The sequence below is a fragment of the Leptomonas pyrrhocoris genome, assembly GCF_001293395.1.
Source record: "Leptomonas pyrrhocoris isolate H10 chromosome Unknown, whole genome shotgun sequence".
In the NCBI taxonomy this organism is placed as follows: Eukaryota; Euglenozoa; class Kinetoplastea; order Trypanosomatida; family Trypanosomatidae; genus Leptomonas; species Leptomonas pyrrhocoris.
In genome coordinates, this window is record NW_015438360.1 from 404,925 (window position 1) to 421,499 (window position 16,575).

Genomic DNA, 16,575 nt, shown 5'->3' on the forward strand with positions numbered 1-16,575 from the left:
CCCTCTCTCGCTCTCGTCTCGCCTTTCTCAGGCTCCATCGTGTTGCGTCGCCTCACACACGTATTCTCTGGCTTTTCCGTACCACTGTAGAAGTACACCTCCTTCGATACCGTTACATATATATATATATATATATACGTCTATGCAGACGACAAGCCCGCCCTTTGCCCTCACCTCACTACGGAAGACAGTCCGACTCCTTCACCTTCTTTTCTCGCACCCATCTTTGAGCCTCGGATGGATGTGCTGCTGCAGGTGGTGCAGCCACGATCTCCCACCCCAACCAAAGCGGTACGTGCCTGCTCCGACGGAATTCGAAGCTTCACGGCCAGTGCAGCAGCGCATAAACCCACGAACGTGAGAGAGGGGCAGGCAGCATGCGGTCCTCATGGGACGGCAGTGCCGTTCTGCGTTGGATGCCTGCAGTTCTCCCAGCCGTCGGGCGTAACGAAAAGCGACAACGATGATGATGCGGAACAGCAGCGAATTGGTTGGTGCGTGTCGATACTCCGGACTGAGGGCGCCACTCAGTCAGCCAACGGGAAGCAGTCAGTGGATGAAAGCTCCCACCCCGACACATCCGTATTAACAGACCCAGGCCGTGCAACAGATGGCGCCGCTGTTTCCGCTCGTTGTGGCTTAAGTGTTTTACGTCTCATGGTGTGCACTGAGTCTGGAGCACCGTTACTACGCCCAGCACCCGCAGACCAAATGAACGCTCTTCACGCAACACTGTGCCACACGATGCGTCAGCTGATCTCGCGCCTGCACGTCTGTAACAGGAGTAGTGCCATGTTTGAGCGGGAGAAGGTTGAACATCCGCTTGCATCGACGGTTTTCTTCTGCGGGAGCAGCGTCCACACGCGCAAGGACGCACTGTACCTTACCGCGCTGCACCGCCTTCTCGTAGAGTGCGTGCTCAACGCCCACGCTCACGCGGCGAATGCAGCAGCGGAAACCGCCACGACTGCCGACGTGTCGTTGGTCACCTACTACGAACTTTGGGGCATGGGAGACGTGCTGGCGCCGGAGACACGCGTGTTTGACCGCCAACACGGTGTGACATGGCTCCCCCTGTCACCATCATCTTTGCATACGAATCAGTCCCAAGGTGAGGCGCAAGGGATGGCGGGGGCACGTACTCGTCAAGACACTCCACCAAGTACGAAGGAGACGGCGCAACGCGTTCAGAGTCAGCTGCGCGTGTGGTTTCAGCGCATTGACGACGCCGCTGCTGTCTGGCCGCAGTCGTCCTCTCCTTCACCCTCCGCGTTGCCCCTCACGGCAGCGGACAAGCTGCATTATTTGGATAGCAACGCCGTTGTGTGCACGCTTCGCTTTCGTGGTGTAGCGGCGCGTCTCTCTTGCTCCTCCTCCGCGTCCGGAGTCCATCCAAGAAGCGACGGTGGCGTAGCCTATCTTTCGCTAGTGCTTCTGCCTGAGAACAGCGTTTCGTTGTCATCCTCCACCCATCGCGGAAGTGCAGCGTTGTGGCGTGAGGTGGAAGCCCTCAGTGAATTCATGCAGTCCCTTCCAGACGCCGTCCCTCCAGCGCTGCATCGACACTCATGTCATGAAATGAAGTCTTTTGCCGCAACCAGCAGGGCGACGCTGCGTGCCGCGGCGGTGCGTCGCAGCCGGTGGCTGACGACGCTGGCGCAGCTGCAATCATCGACGAACAGCGATGCGACGGCAGCCGCACAGCTTCGTTTTGCACGCACGTCGACCCCCACCTCCTTCTCATGGGTGGGTTGTGTGTCAGCTGACTGGGCAGACCACCTTGCGACACGCACCACGCTCTCCTTTCTCGCGCGGCTGAAGCCGCTTACGCCAACGTCGTCGACGGCACGGCGGCTGCGCCGACACGGCACAGCGTCCAGCAGCGCAGCCAACACGCCACCGTTGACGCGGGACATGCAGGATAGCAACACTCGTGAAGACACGGATAAGCTCCGTCAAAAACGTGAGGCGCTGCTCTCCTCGCCCTCCTCCGACTCCTTCCTGTTGAGCAGCGAACTTTATTCTCCACGGCCGAGCGCACACGCACCGCAGCCTCACGTACGGCATGTTTCACAGAAGAACAGCGTCATGCGCGGCAGAGCAGAAGACACGTCACCGTCGCCGCTTGATGGACACACAAGCGCTTCTTCCGGGAGTGCGTCGGAAGCTACGGGTTCCGGTGCAGGGCAAGCTGCCGAAGGCAAGAGCACCAGCACCGGCGCCCCTCCGATGACGGAACCTGCTGCCCCGCAAGACTCTTCTCTGCAGTCGGCAAGTCCTGCCAAGGAGCTAGCGGCACTTGTCGCGTCTTTGCAGCTCTACGCGTCGACGTTGGAGGTAGAGGTGAGGCGACTACGTGGCCGCCTCGCTTGCTATGCAGCGGCGGAGGCCAGCGCGCCGCCAAACGACGAGAGCACCATGACAACATCGACTGCCGACCAACCGCTCCGCCTGCAACGGGAAGGGTGGTTCTTTCCAGCTGGGCCTACGCCCACTGCAAACGCTGACAACTTTTCCCCTCCTCCATCGCTGCCTCCGTTGGTGGAGTCAGCCGCCACGCACCTCCGCTCGGATCAGGACTTCCCGGCGACGCTGCAACCGAAGTTGGACGCTCTTCTTCGCCGTGTGGCCGAGGCGCAATGTGCGGTGCCACCCCATCCCGGCTTGGCCTCTCCCACAACAGCATCAGCACACCGCAACGCTCACCACCTCGAAGAGTTGCAGCTGAAGGTGGCGCTTTACGAGCATCGGCTGGCCCTCGTGGATTACTACGTGACGCCAACGCTGACGCGGTGCGCTGATGAGATCGACCAATGCTTGCAGCCGCGCATTGAAAAGTAGAAGGTGCTGTCCAAGAGAAGCTGGTTTATTTTTTGAGGGAGGTGGGGCAGCTTCTCTTCTTAATTTCCTTTTTACACGTCCATGGCAGCCACCCCCGGGGAGGGAGGAAAGGTGGAGCAAACACTTCAATGCGTACATCACAACTTTTCATGACACGCGTTTGCAAGACCAACTTTTGTGGCACGCGGTGCCGCTCTTGTAGTCAACGCGCAGGAGGGGGGAGGAGAATGAAGAGAAACAGGTAAACGCCGCGTTCTGCACCTCACCTCTGCTTTCGTCGCCTTCTCCTTCCACTTTTATTCTCTTTTCGTTGTTGTGGCGCCTTCAATACAATCAGGTACGGTGAGCACTTGGGTTTGCTTGTTCGTGCAGCCGGATCGCACCGCCTCCGCCCACGCACGCACGTGTAGAATCCGGGGAACGTAACGTAGCACCGCTTCACAACGGCACGCCTTTTAGTGTTTCCTTATGTCCTCCACTACCCTTTCCCCTCCCCCTCCCCCACAGCCACTACCGGCGTTGGAGTCGTTCATCGAGGTCCTCCCGGTCCCCCCGCTGCACGATCGCCGGCGTGGTGTTGTGCGCTTTGTCGGTCTCACCGACTTCGCACCCGGCGAGTGGGTCGGCGTGGAGCTCGTCGGCAGTGAAGGCCGCAACGACGGCTCGGTGAAGGGTCAGAGCTACTTCAAATGCCTGCCGGGGCAGGGCGTCTTCGTGCGACCGAATCTGGTCGTTCCCTACGAGCCTGCGAAAACGACGGATGTCAACAGCGCGCCGCAACCGTCGCTGACCACGACGGCGGACTTAGAGGCACAACTCGCCGTGCTGCAGCAGCAAGCAGCAGAAAGCGCGGCAGCACAAGCGAAGTTGAGCGACGCACTGCAGAGTGCAAAAGACGAACTTGTCAGGGTGAAGGCCGACGCAGAAGCGCGGAAGGCCACTGACGACGACGACGACTTCGCGGCCCAGGTGCGTCTGGAGGAAGAGCGCTTCGCCCTGCAGAAGCAGCTGGAGGCGTATCAAGTGGAGCTGCAGGCAGCAATCGCATCTTCCCGCACAGCGCAAGCGGCTCAGGCAGTAGCAGAGGCACGTGCCACGAGTGCGCAGGTGGCACAGCAGCGCAGCGAAGACGCACGCGCGCAGCTGCAAGCGCATGCTGACGACTTACAGAAAGAGCTCGCGAAGGTGCACGCAGACTCGACGGCAACGGTGACTACCGCCCAAGGAGAGGCTGTCAAGAAAGAGGAGAGCGTGATGAACGCGCTGCCACAACTACAGCAGCAGCAGCAGCTGCAGCAGCCACCTTCCTTGAACTCGACGACAACGGAACAGCTCGAGTCTCTGCGTAGCGAACTTCAACGAAGCAAATTGGAGACGCAGCAACTGCGCTGCGTGCGCGACGATCTCGAAGTGGCGAAAGAAATGTGTAGAAATGAATTAGCGGAAGCGAAGGCGCATTGGGCCGCTTCGGAAGATCGAACACGGGCGGTAGAGAAGCGCCTGGAAGACGAGCAGCGTAAGCGTCGCGGGGAGGCGGAGGAGACGAACGCGGCACACGCCGCCATCTTGGCCGGGCTTCGTGCGGAGTTGGAGGCTCTGAAAGGAGAGAAGGCAAACCTGGAGAGCCGTGCAGCAGCGGAGCTGCGTGCGACGGAGGAGCGCCTGACATACGAAAGAGACGCCGCGCTGCGTGCGCACGAAGCGGAGGCCCAAAAAGCTCTCGCCGCCATGCAGCACGAGAAAGACGAGCTGCGGGAGCTGTGCCAGCTTCTCGAGGACGAATTAAAGGAGGAGAAAAGTCAGTCCGACGAGCTGGCGCGGCTGGTGGAGAATCTCGGGTCAGAACAGGCATCCTCACAGGCCGCGGTGGACAACGCACAGCAGCAGACGGCGGGGGAGAGAGACCGGCTGCGCCGCGAGGTGGAGGAAGCACGGGCACGCGAGGTGCATCTCATGGCAGCGATGGAAGCCGCCCAGCAAGAGAAGGACGCCGCGCTGCGGCTGGTGGAAACAGAGAGGATGAGTGCAGCAGTACCGCCAGACGGACAAGCGGCAAAGAATGCAGCGGCCGCACACCTCGCGGTGGAATCCGCGAGCACGTCGAATGAAGTGTCGCTGGCATCTCCGGTTGACGATGCCGCCGCGCTGGAGAGGTACCGCAACGAACTGGATGAAGCGCACGTGCGCATTATGCAGCTGACGAGTACGCAGCAGGTGGCGCAGGACCTGCAGCAACGCTGCGACGAGCTCTCTCGTGCGGGGCAGCATCAACGCCTTGAAGCGCAAAAGCGGCTGGATGAAGCGCAGAACGAGGCAGCGGCAGCCGCTGCCAAAGCGATGGCGGAAATCACGCTGTGGAAGCGGCAGTGCGCGGCGGCACAGCGAAGTGCGGCGGACCTCGCCAATGTCGTGGCGGAGTTGCAGCAGCAACTTGGCAAAGACGACGCCGCTGAGAGCTCTGTGGGCCGTCACAAGACTTTTCCTCTTTCTTTGGGATCAAGATTAGACGCCGGTCGCGAGAGACGTTATGAGGAGCGCATTGCGGCGCTTACCCGGCAGCTGCTGGAGCACCAGTCCGCGCGCATGTCAACGGTGTCTGCCTGGCCGAGTTTCTCCGCGCAGAGAAACTCAAATGTGAGAACTAATGACGCGTCGTCCGGCTTGTCGCGGTCGCCGGTGAAGCTCTTGGATTTTAGTAGCCCTGAGGCATGTAAAGCATCCGTCCACTCCCTGTTCCGTGCAGCGTAAGGAAAGGCGAGTTCGTTCACTCATTTGGTTGTGCTCTTCGAGTCTCCTTCGTCAGGGCTTTTTGTCGTTGCTATTCGTGTATATGTGTTGTGTGTGCCTTCTCTCTCGTGTACAGCTTGATTTTATTGATGTTACGCTGCTGCGGCTGTGAACTGCGGATCTGCGGATCTGCTACCAAAAAAAAAGATACGTTTCTGTGTGAATTCATCGAATCGGGCTAAAACCTCCGCTCCATATCGTGCTGATCGAGGCCAACTGCTCATCATCTTTCAGCAAGCATACCAATCACGCTTCTTCTCCGCCTTCTTCCCTCCCTCTCTCATCATCCCCTCTCCCTCTCCCTCTCCCTCTCCATGCCTCTATCCGTTGCTACGACTTGGGTGTGCGTCTGCTTTTGCAAAAGTAACGCTCTCTCCACCATCCGAAGCAAAAGCACCGAAAAAGAAAGGAGGTCGCCGGAGAAGGAACTCGGCCCATCTCTTCGTCGCTTCCTTTGTTGTTGTTGTCTGTTTTGTTGACGGCCCTCTCTATGTGTGTCGGACAGCTGGGTGCGCAACACCGTTAATTGCAGACAGTGTTGCTCGTCATTTGTGAGCAGAGGTCAGAGCGTTTCGTAGCGCGCTACTCTTATTCGATTGTTTTGGTTGGGGTTTTATACTACTAGATCTTCTCCCGCCTTCCCATCTCGCTGTTTGTTCTCTCTCTCCACCCCACCCCACCCCCTCTTCTTTTCCTACCTATATAATCACTATTAGTAACGCGCGCCTCCATGCAGCCTGCGCACTCATGGACGTACTCCGCCTACAACATCGCGGCGGTGGCCAAATTCACGGCGGCCGTGGCTGCTGAGGTACGCCGACAGGAAAACGCGTACGACGAGACAGCCGAGACGTTGCGGGTGCAGAAGGAGATGACAGACTTTGACTTCACGGAGGCGAAGAAGAAGCTCTACCCACCCGACTCCCAGCTCTACCGCGAGGACGTGTACAACTACCTGGCGGACTCAGAGAAGATATTGTCCGACGACTTGGCACGCCTGCAGGATGCGTATCCGCTTGGCTACAACGGCGTCGACCCGGAGGGGGGTCTCGGCACCTACAAGCTGCGTGCCGCCCTTCTCCGACACGTCGAACGCATCCAGGCGGAGCGGCGAGATTCGGCGTTGGCGGCAGGCGATGGCACCTCGTCGTCTGCCGCGATGAAGCCATTTTGCTGGGCGTCATCCTCGCCTCTGTGGAGCTCTACCGTCGCCAAGTCTGAGCATAGCAGGACGGACGATGCTCAACAAAACGTGGAAGCCTCTGTGCCCTCTTCGACAGCTCCCTTACGCGTGAAAGTGGAGTTGGTGGAAGAAAGCAACACCGACACGCCCGAGCGCCATGTCGGCCACCCGCCACCATTACAAGACATGGAGAAACGAGCTTCAGCGATCTCAGCCGCGGAGCTCGCCGCCGCGTCTGGAAACGGCGTCGTTGACGCACCGCACGCCTTGGCGCAAATAAAGCTTGAGACGTGTGGAAGCCCCAACAGCGGTTTTCCCCCGTCGTGGACTTCGCTGAAGGCGGAGGTGGCAAAAGTGACCCCAAGGGACGGCGACAACGGCGCGTATTTCACCCCGCACCCCTCCGCACCCGGCGCCCCGTTTCCGCGCTACACGTCGACGCCTCCTCCTCCTTCCGCCGCCTCTTCGCCGACCTTTGTCGTGCCGGTGAATGTGCGGAGTCCCGCAACGGGTACCTTGCCCAAAAAGATTCCAAGCTCCGGCGCAGCACCGCCATTGTTGTCGCAGCGAGCCGGCCCTTCTCGAGGAAGCCGCAGCAAGAGTGTTGCACGCCGTGCGGCGGCACCGGCGACGCCCGACACGCATGTCTCGCGCGCAGACGCAGACGAGGACACGGTGACGCAGCTATGGCGGCGTTTGTGGCCGGGGCAGCGACGCACACCAGACACCGCCGTGGCCGATCATCGCCATGGAGGGGCAGAGGAAGTGGTGCGGCCCACCGCCGTGACGGTGAAGGCGTTGGCGAGCGTGACGCAGAAGAACTTCGACCGCGAGCGGGTGCGCTGCGCGGCCCAGCAGGTCCACGTTGCGGCGCTTCTTGAACAGATGAGGAACCAGAAAAAGAAGCCAAGTGCTGGCGAGACGGGGAGGGCCGGTGGTAGCGTGCGTCCCTCCTTCGAAAAACGCAAGAAGCGGGGGTTCACCAACGCAACGACGCTCCACAAGCGCACGCGGCGGAGAACTGAGGCCCACGCTGCCGACCAGCACACCGCGCACCGAGACACGGCGGAAGTGGACGCGGAAGACGACCTACTGATTGCAGCTCCCTACCTGCGTGCTGCACCGGGCACTTCAACGGCGAAGGAGGCAACAACCGCGGCAGAGCTGTTAACAATGCAACGGCGACTTAAAACGGAAATGACCCAGCTGGAGGCGAGGCAGGCAGCGCACCAAACGATGGTGCAAGAGCTGCTGGACGCCCTCGAATCCGCAGCGGATCCTACGCCAGCGAGGCCGTCAGATGCCAACGAACCTTCTGAAATGGATCTCGTTCGTTCGCCCACCGCGACGATCACCGCAGATCAGCAGCGGATACCACGCGACGCGGCACGCCAACAAGGAGGAAGCAGAAGAAGCGCCTCACGTCGGCAACCCAACACCGCTGTCCCTGCAGAGCCGGCACAACGGCAACAACAAGAGGAGTCGGCAGTCTCCCATAGCGCTCCTCTTGACCCGAAAGTCGCGGCGGCGCACAAACGCGAGCTTGTGCGCTATACGCTGCTGCATCCCCGCCAGATGATCACACAATGGCAAAGCGCGCGAGACGCAGACGCGCAGTGGAGCACCACCCGACCAGACGAGAGCGTCTTCACGCATTCGACCACCGCCATCGAGAGCATCGCGCTACCCCCAGTAGAGGACGACCGACAGGCAGCGGACTTGGAGGCCTACATGTGGCCGCGTGCGTTGGAAGCCCACGTACGACATCGGCTGAATGGACACACGGACCTGCGTGGGCGGCTGCGGTGCAGCTACCACGTCGCCCTCTCTCAGGAAGACGTGCGAAGATTGGAAGAGACGTGCGCTGCGACAAGCTCCACTATGGACGACGTCGATATCCTCTCGGTGTTGCTGCCGGATCTGTACAGACACGTTGTGGCGCTCCCCAATTCGGGTACGCACGGCTGGTTGTACGTGCAGGGCCGTGGGGAGGCCATCGTGGCCAGTGTCAAGCTGGACTAAGATTCTTATTTTCTGGAGGAGGTTTCCTTTAACTTTAGACAACATGGCAAGACCCTCAAGCTCTGTTACATGCGCATTCGCGAATAGGGAAAGAACGCTGGAAGGCACGATCGACTGTTGTGCATGTGCACCACACTTTTTGTTTGCGTTATTGTTGTTGCTTTGTACCATACATAAGTCGTTGAAACGAATTCGGCTGCCTGTTCAATACGCAGGTTGTGTGATGTACGTCCCTCTTCACGTCTTCGACGTACGAGTTACACACTGTAGGGGCACCACAGTATTAGACAAATATCTGCGCAGTCCTAACATCACCGTCTTCCGCGCTTTGCTCTTCCGTTTGGGGGGGGACACCGTGCCGGCAGATGAAGACACCACGCAGGACCTTGTGTGGTCATTGCTTCCCAATACACAGCTCGCGGTCATGAGTTGAATGAGATGCCCAGGCAAAGCACTCGTCCTCACGGTTGTTGTTATGGTTTGAAGGAGGCCGCATCGCAGTCCCGTCTTTGCTGACATTGTTCACTCTCTTCTCCTTTCCTGTTTTTTTTTCTGTTCTCCAATCGTGCCGCACACAGCAATCCATAAAATGTCTGGCACAAAGGTGGTGATGAAAGAGTCGACCATGCCGGTCGACATGCAACAAGACTGCGCCGACTGCGCCTCGCACGCCTTGGTGACGCTCAAGCTGCGGGAGCAGAACAGCATCGCCCAGTTCGTCAAGAAAGAACTCGATGTGAAGTACGGCGGTGACTGGCACTGCATCGTCGGCCACTCCTTCGGCACCTGTGTGGGGCACGACACCACGTACTTCCTCTACTTTGAAATTGACGGTCTGTACTTCAACGTTTGGAAGATGGAGACCGCCACCGCAGTAAAGCAGAGTGATGCGGCGGCGGTGGCGGCGGCGTGAGCCGTACTGCAGGTCCCCGTACTCGCTCCGATATGCTCCTTTTTCGTCTTCGGTGCTGGGCAACGGAACTGGTTGTTGTTGTTGTTGGTCTGCTCTTTTGAATGCCGGATTCCCGGTAGAATTGTGCTGATGTCTTTCCGTTTGTCTGTCTTCATGTAAACTAGGTTTTTCTTTTCTTCCTCGCAAACAGACAACTAACTGAAGTGCACGAAATGGATTTTTAGACGATCTCGAGCGGCTTCTATCTGTTGTTCAAACTTAGCTTCGCTTCGCGGAGTGCCGCTGTAGCATCTCTAAAACTAAACAGCATGAATGTCCTTTCCGTGTCCTGCATCTTCATTTCATCCCTTTTCCTCCCATTTCGTTCCTCTTCTGTTTGCGCGCTCTTTTCCCCGCCGCTCCGCATTGTCTCCCGCCACCGAGGATACGTTGCGCTTCGCCGTCTTTCTTTTGTTTGGGCAGCAAGGAATAAAGAAAAACTCATTGGATTTCTCTTAACCATCTCCGTGTGCGCGTAGTCTTCTGTCCTCGCCTGTTTACTTTGATCATCTCATCTGTGGGCTTCATAATTTTTGGCCTTTGTCCTCTTTAACTGTCGGTTTCCCAACATTAGGCAGCAACTCTAGCGTTCGGAGAGATGGCCCGCTCTGCTGTACCGACGGCCCTCGTTGCCGCACTGCTGCTGCTGCTCGCCAGCGCCGTTTCCGTACAGGCCAGCTACTGGTCGGACGAGGTCACACGTGTGCGCACGTACGCTGCCCAGCACTACATGGACCGCACCGCCAAGGACCCGAACGTGTCCGCGCTCCCGTCCGGGCTGCTCGTCACGATCCTCCGCCGTGGCGCCGGCGACCGCGCACCGGCTGCGGAGGACGTCTGCGAGGTCCACTACACCATCCACCACCGCTTCCCCGGCATTGTGGACGACACCCGCGACAAGCCCTACCCGGTGCGTCGCTCCCCGTCGCAGCTTCTCCTCGGCATGGCGGAAGCGATGCAGCTCATGCGGGAGGGGGATCGCTGGTTCCTCTATGTGCCTTCGAAGCTGGCCTACGGCACGGAGGGGTGGAAGGAGCGTCGGGTGGCAGGTCTGGCCAACGTGCGGGTCGACCTCGAGGTGCTCAAGTGCGAGAACCCGCGCGGCAAGACGAGTGAGGAGATCGACGCCTATCTGGCGCCGTTCCTCAAGACCCCGATGCCCGCCAAGTCTATGCCCATCAACTACGCGGATCTGTAGGGCACAAGATGCTGCAACAGGAATTTTGTTAGGGTTGTGAAATAAAGCGTGGCTGATGGTTGTGGGGGGCGTTGTCTTTGGTGTTCACCAGCATTGGCCACGGTTTGTGGGAGGGGGGGAGTGAGGAAGAAGAACATAGTTTTAACTTGTGTGGGCGTGTGTGTTGTCTGCGTGCGAGCGAGAAATGGGTGTGCGTTCCGTCGCCGTTCTCAGCATCTCCTCAGACGTTGTGTTTCGTGTTTTCAGAACTTTCTTTTTATTGCAACGCGTTGCGTTTATCGAGCGCAGGTTTGGCCTGCGCACGTGTGGCGCCGTTACTCATCTTCGTGCAGTGGAGTGTACGTGATTGTGTGTGCAAAGCGGTATTTGAAAAGCAACTAAGATGCAGGCTGAACTGTCACAAGGTAACGGATATTGAAGCGTTGCTGTTTTATGATGTGCTATTGGTATTGATTGATTTTTTTTTTTTTGATAGTTTACGAAAAGAATGGAATGATGAAAAGAGGAAGAATGATACGAGGAGGATGAGGAACAATGGCTCCGACGTTTGCTGATAACATGATTTCTACCTCTACTACTCTCCCTCGCTCGTCTCCTTCGCCTTATCTTTGGGACTTGCAGAATCAAAGTTCTCACACAACTTTTGAGTTTTTTCTTTCCACCCACCCACCCCCGTGGTTGCCCACCACGACAGGGATCCTTGGGTTTAACCAATTCAACTACCCTTGTTTGCCACTTCGTTAGTAGTGCTACCTATTAGAAAAAATGGAAAAAGAGGAAATCGCCAAGTCCAGTGCACCATCGTCCCCTGACGTTGTAGGGAGTAAGTTTGGCAGCGAGACGCTGCGCGGGGTGAATAGATAAGATGTTGGAGGTCCATCGCGAGTTTGGAGGGTGGAATCAGGTCTCAGCTAATGCATCTCTCTCGGACTCTTTGCACCTCTCGATTCTTCAATTTTCTCGTGTAAGTTAACGTAGACTGAGCATGTCAGGTTTTAAAGTCTCAGCTTTTGTGCTGCCTCCGCTACTCAGCAGCACAGGAGGGCGTGCTTGTCAGCATCGTCAAGTGCAGAGGGTATTATTCACTTCGCATTGCGGGCGAGTCTTTCCCCTTTCTTTCCCTCGTGGTTGCTGTTGTTTGAAGCCGCCTCATGCGTCCACATCATGTCTCCTCTGCTCCTGTTCTTCCTTTCCCTATTACTTTGAAACCTTCCTCTCTCCCCCCCCCCTCCTCTCTCTTTCTGTCTACACACGCACACATGCCTGCACACTAAGCAGGAGCCACAGCGCCCAAAATACACAGAAACGTGTACGCGCACTCGTCACTGTCTGCGCTTTTCGTGGTGGTTTATTATTATTATTTGCTCACAACGAAACTCCTCCTCAAGTTCTACTGTGCGGCACAACCCTGCTCCTCGGCGGCGGGCGTCCCTGTTAGACGACTGTTCCACTGCCTCATTTGTTTTTTTTTATTATTTCTTTTTTTTTCTTCTCTACCCACGCTGCTGACGCAACGTGCTTCCCCACAAAAAACAAGTTATATATCTGTTGCGGATGAAAAGTTACTGTATCGCACTGTGACTTACTTTACCTTTTATCTATTCCTATTGCTATTGTTGCTGATTTGGGGCGTTTGCGTTGCTCTATCGCAAGCGCCATCCTTCTTCTTTGCTCTTTATAATCATTTCTGCTGTTTTCCTCGATTGTTTGTTTCTGTTGTTGTTTCTGAGTATCTGCTTCATTACCACTTTAGTACTTCGGTTTCTCCTATATCAAAATATATATATTTGTAGTTTTATTGTAGTGCCTTCCTCTTTCTCTTTCTCTGTCTTCTATGTACTTTTGTTGACGCACCTCACACTTTATATTTACAATCGAGTCCTTCCCGGACATCGAAGCTGCGCGGCTTGCAAACAGCGTACACGGTCAACGAAAGAGTGAACGAAGGAGGAAAAAGAATAGATACTTAGGTATGCCTTCGGGTAGAAGGGAGAGCAAGTGGAGTTCACGCCAGGAACGCCGAACCCCCCTGCCACAATCACTCACAAGTCCAACCGCTCACGGCTCAGACAACTTCGCAAGCAACATTGGGATCGAAAGCACCAGCGCCGCAGCGCTTCCTTCAGCATCATCATCAGCCAAGTGGAAGCAGTTCGAACGGGCAACGTCACCTATTGGTGACGTGGACGGGGACGAAGAAATGGGTCACAGCGGCGGCAACAACACCAACGGCGCGACCAGCGCGTCGCCACCGGTGTCGCACTGGTCGAGCTCGGACGGGTCTGCGCTGCAGTCGGCAGCACCGCCCGTGGCGCCTCTTTTCGCCATTCCGGAGGTGCTGCTGAACAGCAACAACACCAACCACGGCACGATGACGCCGCACCACAGCGTGGACCGTTGCACGAAGCATCACGATGCCACGGGGGACAGAGTGATCTCCTGCAGTGAAAGAAACGGCGTGGAGTGCGACGATACGACGTTGGTGATGACCGCAGATGTCGCCGAAACCGCGGTGGACTCTCCTGGGGAACTCTTTTACGTCCAGCTCGATCCCGACTCGCAGTTGGTGACAGGGGTGCTGCCGGCGATGGAGCAGCTGCACGTCCAGCTCACGCAGCTGCGCCGTGTGCTTCGGCAGAGCGGCGCCGTTCTGCACTCCCTGCGCGAACGGGCCCGCAGCACCGGCGACGACGTGTGCGAGTTATACGCGGCACCGTCTTTCGCGTCGCAGACACGACGGCGCAGTTCTGAGGGCAGTCGCCCCGCCACCTCACCGATGAGTTACCTGACGTCAACGCGCACCAGTGCGAGGGCACCACTTATTGCCGCAGCAGAGCGCTCCCGCCTCTCACCTTGGTTTGCACCGCACCGCCGATCCGACAGCGTCTTGTCTTGCTCGCCCGTTATTGTTTCTGCGGTGTACTCGCGGCGCCGCGGCGACGGCGATAACGACGAGGATTCGGAGTGGTGCGACGCCGCTACCATCCACACGTCGAGCTCGACTACTGCGCAGAGCACCCCCTCGCTGCATCCGATGCTGATGCCGCCCCCACAATTACAGCTGTTGGAGGAGGACGAGCTGAACGACGACGGCCGTGGCAGCCGCCGGTCGGACGTGACAGGCGTCCGCCGCACCTACGTGGCACGCTGCCGCCCCGACTCGGTGCCATCCTCCTTGCACACCACGCCCAACATGCAGCCGGCGAACGGCTCCTACGCCCGCAGCGACGGCGGTGGTGTACTGTGCCTCCCGCCGTCGACGTTGTCGCTTGCCGCTCGCAGTGAGCGGAAGCAGCAGCAACAGCAAAAGCAGAAACCGCAGCACTCCGCGCGAAATCGCATGCCCTCGCCGACCGTAGCGTCGCCCAGTGGCTCCGTCATGTCTCGCTTCGAGAACTCGCCGCTGCTGCCGCTGACGGACAACTCGACGCGTCTCTTTGACCATCGTGACGCAGCGCCATCGGACGCTGGGGGGAGCGGTCGACTGAGTGAGGCGGAAAAGACGGAGTTGGCCCGGCTGAGTCAGCACGTGGCGGAGCTGTACCGCCGGCGCGGTCTTCTGCTGCAGAAGGCAGACCGCATTTTGTGCCAGCACGCGCAGCAGCACGAGCGGTGGGAAGGCAACGAGGAGCGACGTGGCTGCTACCGCTGCCGCCGCCTCTTCTCGCGACTCACCCGTCGACATCACTGCCGTCGCTGCGGGCGGTTGTGCTGCGCCGAGTGCAGTCGCTACGTCGGCAAGAAGCAAGACACCTCGTACGTGGCACCAGTCAGCTCCGCGCGCGGCCCCAGCGCGGCGATGGCGCATCGCGTCATCATCAAGTCGGAGTACACCGCCCGCATGACGGCTGACGACCCGCACGTTCTGGCGGAGGAAAGCTTCGACGAGCACACTTACCCACCTCGCGGTGTCAGTGTCAGTGCCTTGTCGCCTGCTGTAGCTGCTGCTGCGCCACAACCCAACGTCGCGGAGGAGGAGAACGCGACGGCGGCTCCCAATGAGGACGAACAGCAGCTGCACGACGCGCCTTTCGCTGATTCGGCTACCTCAACGGACAGCCGCGTCGGCCGCTCGCGACAGCACAAGTGGGTGCGTCTGTGTGCACCGTGCTACCAGAACTGCCTCCGTGCCCGTCGCAACAACGTCCTGCAGTACCTCAAGAACGCAAACCTGTGCATTCTTGACGACGGCTACTACTACTACCACGTCATGACGAAAGACGAGCTGTGTCAGCTGTCCACCGCGCTCAGCAAGCCCGACTCGTTCAAGAAGCAGGTGGAACTCATGTCGCACGTCGTGATGGAGCGCTCGGTGGACTACGTGGCCGCCGCGCCGGCCTACAGCGCCCAAACGCTCGCCACCGCCATGCAGCACACGCCAGACGTGCTGCGCACCCTCGGCGGCATCAGCGCCTACGCGTTCCGCTCCGCCCGGCAGACGGCTAACGACTACGTCGGCGGCTACTTCACGGCCAGTCGAACCATTCTGCCGGACAACCCTGTCGGCGCCGCCACTGCCGCGCTGCTGTCCCAGGCCGACGTGTACGGCTCGGAGCGTCGCAACACAGGCGACGAGGAGTGCAGCGAGGCCTCGGTGGAATCCCTCGATGACACGTGCAGCGAGACGCAGTCGCCATCGTCTCCGGGGACGGGGACGGAGCAGGCAGACGAGGAAGACGAGGCCAAGGCGACGGCTTTCTACGGCGAAATTAAGGGCGATGAAGAAGCGGCAGCGCAGGGAGAAAATTGCGCGTGAGCAAGCGGCGGAGGCAACCGTTTAACGCACCGATGCACGCACCGCGTCGCGTCCGTTCGGCGAGAAGGTTACGATCCTGTTTTGTTGTGTGTTTGTTTTTCTTGTTTGTTGTTGTCTAGATATACACTCACGATACTGCTTTTTTTGCCTTTACCAAAAAGTAATAGTAGTTTTACTGGTGTTTGTTCTCCCTTCCTGTTGACAATTGCCTCGGAGTCAACAGCCTTGATCTTCTTTTCCGGTTTTCTATCACTTTTATTTATTTATGGTTTTTTGTTAGCCTGTTTGTTTGTTTCCTGTGCCTACCATCTGCTTTTATCGTGGATTGGGTGTATCTCTCGTTTTCTTTGCTCTGCTTCACTATCAGGATCGTTTTGCCCACGATAGAGTCTCGACGCACGAGTTTTCCTCAAGAGCGTTTTCGTTCCTGTTCAAACTCTCAAACCCCGTGGCCCGTGTGAACGTTTCGTCTGCTTGCTTCTGGTTTACAGTGAAAGTATTCTTTTTTTCGTTCCTCGTTTTCCCCAAGTTGGTTTTCATCCGCAGCCGTAAAGTAGCCAACCAAACCGCCAACACCAGAAGAGAAAAAGAGCACGCGAAGAAAAACCAGTGGGGGTTTGAAAAACGCCCGCCCCTCCACAAGCAACGTTGCGCAGGGGCGCCCGACAACAACGATTCCCATTCTATCTCCCTGCAAAGAAAATGATAACCCCCTCCGCCGCCGGCGTTCGCACTCCTCCCATGTGCCCGTTTCTCTCTGTCTCCGTTTTTTGCCCCCGCCCTGCCCCGCCTGCCGCGGCGCCCACCCGGCCCCTCCGGGCCCCCCTCGCGTGGGC

The 16,575-nt window shown here is 58.2% G+C and overlaps 6 protein-coding genes across 10 annotated transcripts; all 6 read left to right on the forward strand.

Moving 5' to 3' along the window:
- Positions 1 to 29: 29 nt before the first annotated feature.
- Positions 30 to 2,841, forward strand: ABB37_02618 (hypothetical protein; the record flags this gene model as incomplete). 2 transcript variants are annotated; one of them, XM_015799679.1, is made up of 1 exon in its annotated part: positions 30 to 2,841. In XM_015799679.1, the coding sequence occupies exon 1, from the start codon at positions 712 to 714 to the stop codon at positions 2,839 to 2,841; it is 2,130 nt and encodes a 709-aa protein (XP_015661281.1). In that variant the 5' UTR covers positions 30 to 711. The 2 variants fall into 2 exon arrangements, with proteins under 2 accessions (XP_015661281.1, XP_015661282.1); XM_015799680.1 differs by having other exon boundaries at positions 89 to 2,841.
- A 335-nt stretch (positions 2,842 to 3,176) lies between these two features.
- On the forward strand, positions 3,177 to 5,589 carry ABB37_02619 (hypothetical protein; the record flags this gene model as incomplete). The annotated part of the gene is made up of 1 exon (XM_015799681.1): positions 3,177 to 5,589. The coding sequence occupies exon 1, from the start codon at positions 3,310 to 3,312 to the stop codon at positions 5,587 to 5,589; it is 2,280 nt and encodes a 759-aa protein (XP_015661283.1). The 5' UTR covers positions 3,177 to 3,309.
- A 401-nt stretch (positions 5,590 to 5,990) lies between these two features.
- ABB37_02620 (hypothetical protein) lies at positions 5,991 to 8,833 on the forward strand (the record flags this gene model as incomplete). 2 transcript variants are annotated; one of them, XM_015799682.1, is made up of 1 exon in its annotated part: positions 5,991 to 8,833. In XM_015799682.1, exon 1 carries the CDS (start codon positions 6,359 to 6,361, stop codon positions 8,831 to 8,833), a length of 2,475 nt encoding a protein of 824 aa, XP_015661284.1. In that variant the 5' UTR covers positions 5,991 to 6,358. The 2 variants fall into 2 exon arrangements, with proteins under 2 accessions (XP_015661284.1, XP_015661285.1); XM_015799683.1 differs by having other exon boundaries at positions 6,343 to 8,833.
- A 576-nt stretch (positions 8,834 to 9,409) lies between these two features.
- Positions 9,410 to 9,746, forward strand: ABB37_02621 (putative Dynein light chain; the record flags this gene model as incomplete). Its single annotated transcript, XM_015799684.1, has 1 exon — positions 9,410 to 9,746. The coding sequence occupies exon 1, from the start codon at positions 9,423 to 9,425 to the stop codon at positions 9,744 to 9,746; it is 324 nt and encodes a 107-aa protein (XP_015661286.1). The 5' UTR covers positions 9,410 to 9,422.
- A 421-nt stretch (positions 9,747 to 10,167) lies between these two features.
- Positions 10,168 to 10,983, forward strand: ABB37_02622 (putative peptidyl-prolyl cis-trans isomerase macrophage infectivity potentiator precursor; the record flags this gene model as incomplete). 2 transcript variants are annotated; one of them, XM_015799685.1, is made up of 1 exon in its annotated part: positions 10,168 to 10,983. In XM_015799685.1, the coding sequence occupies exon 1, from the start codon at positions 10,384 to 10,386 to the stop codon at positions 10,981 to 10,983; it is 600 nt and encodes a 199-aa protein (XP_015661287.1). In that variant the 5' UTR covers positions 10,168 to 10,383. The 2 variants fall into 2 exon arrangements, with proteins under 2 accessions (XP_015661287.1, XP_015661288.1); XM_015799686.1 differs by having other exon boundaries at positions 10,207 to 10,983.
- A 619-nt stretch (positions 10,984 to 11,602) lies between these two features.
- On the forward strand, positions 11,603 to 15,739 carry ABB37_02623 (hypothetical protein; the record flags this gene model as incomplete). Of its 2 annotated transcripts, none has more annotated exons than XM_015799687.1 (1): positions 11,603 to 15,739. In XM_015799687.1, the coding sequence occupies exon 1, from the start codon at positions 13,184 to 13,186 to the stop codon at positions 15,737 to 15,739; it is 2,556 nt and encodes an 851-aa protein (XP_015661289.1). In that variant the 5' UTR covers positions 11,603 to 13,183. The 2 variants fall into 2 exon arrangements, with proteins under 2 accessions (XP_015661289.1, XP_015661290.1); XM_015799688.1 differs by having other exon boundaries at positions 12,257 to 15,739.
- Between the last annotated feature and the right edge of the window lie 836 nt (positions 15,740 to 16,575).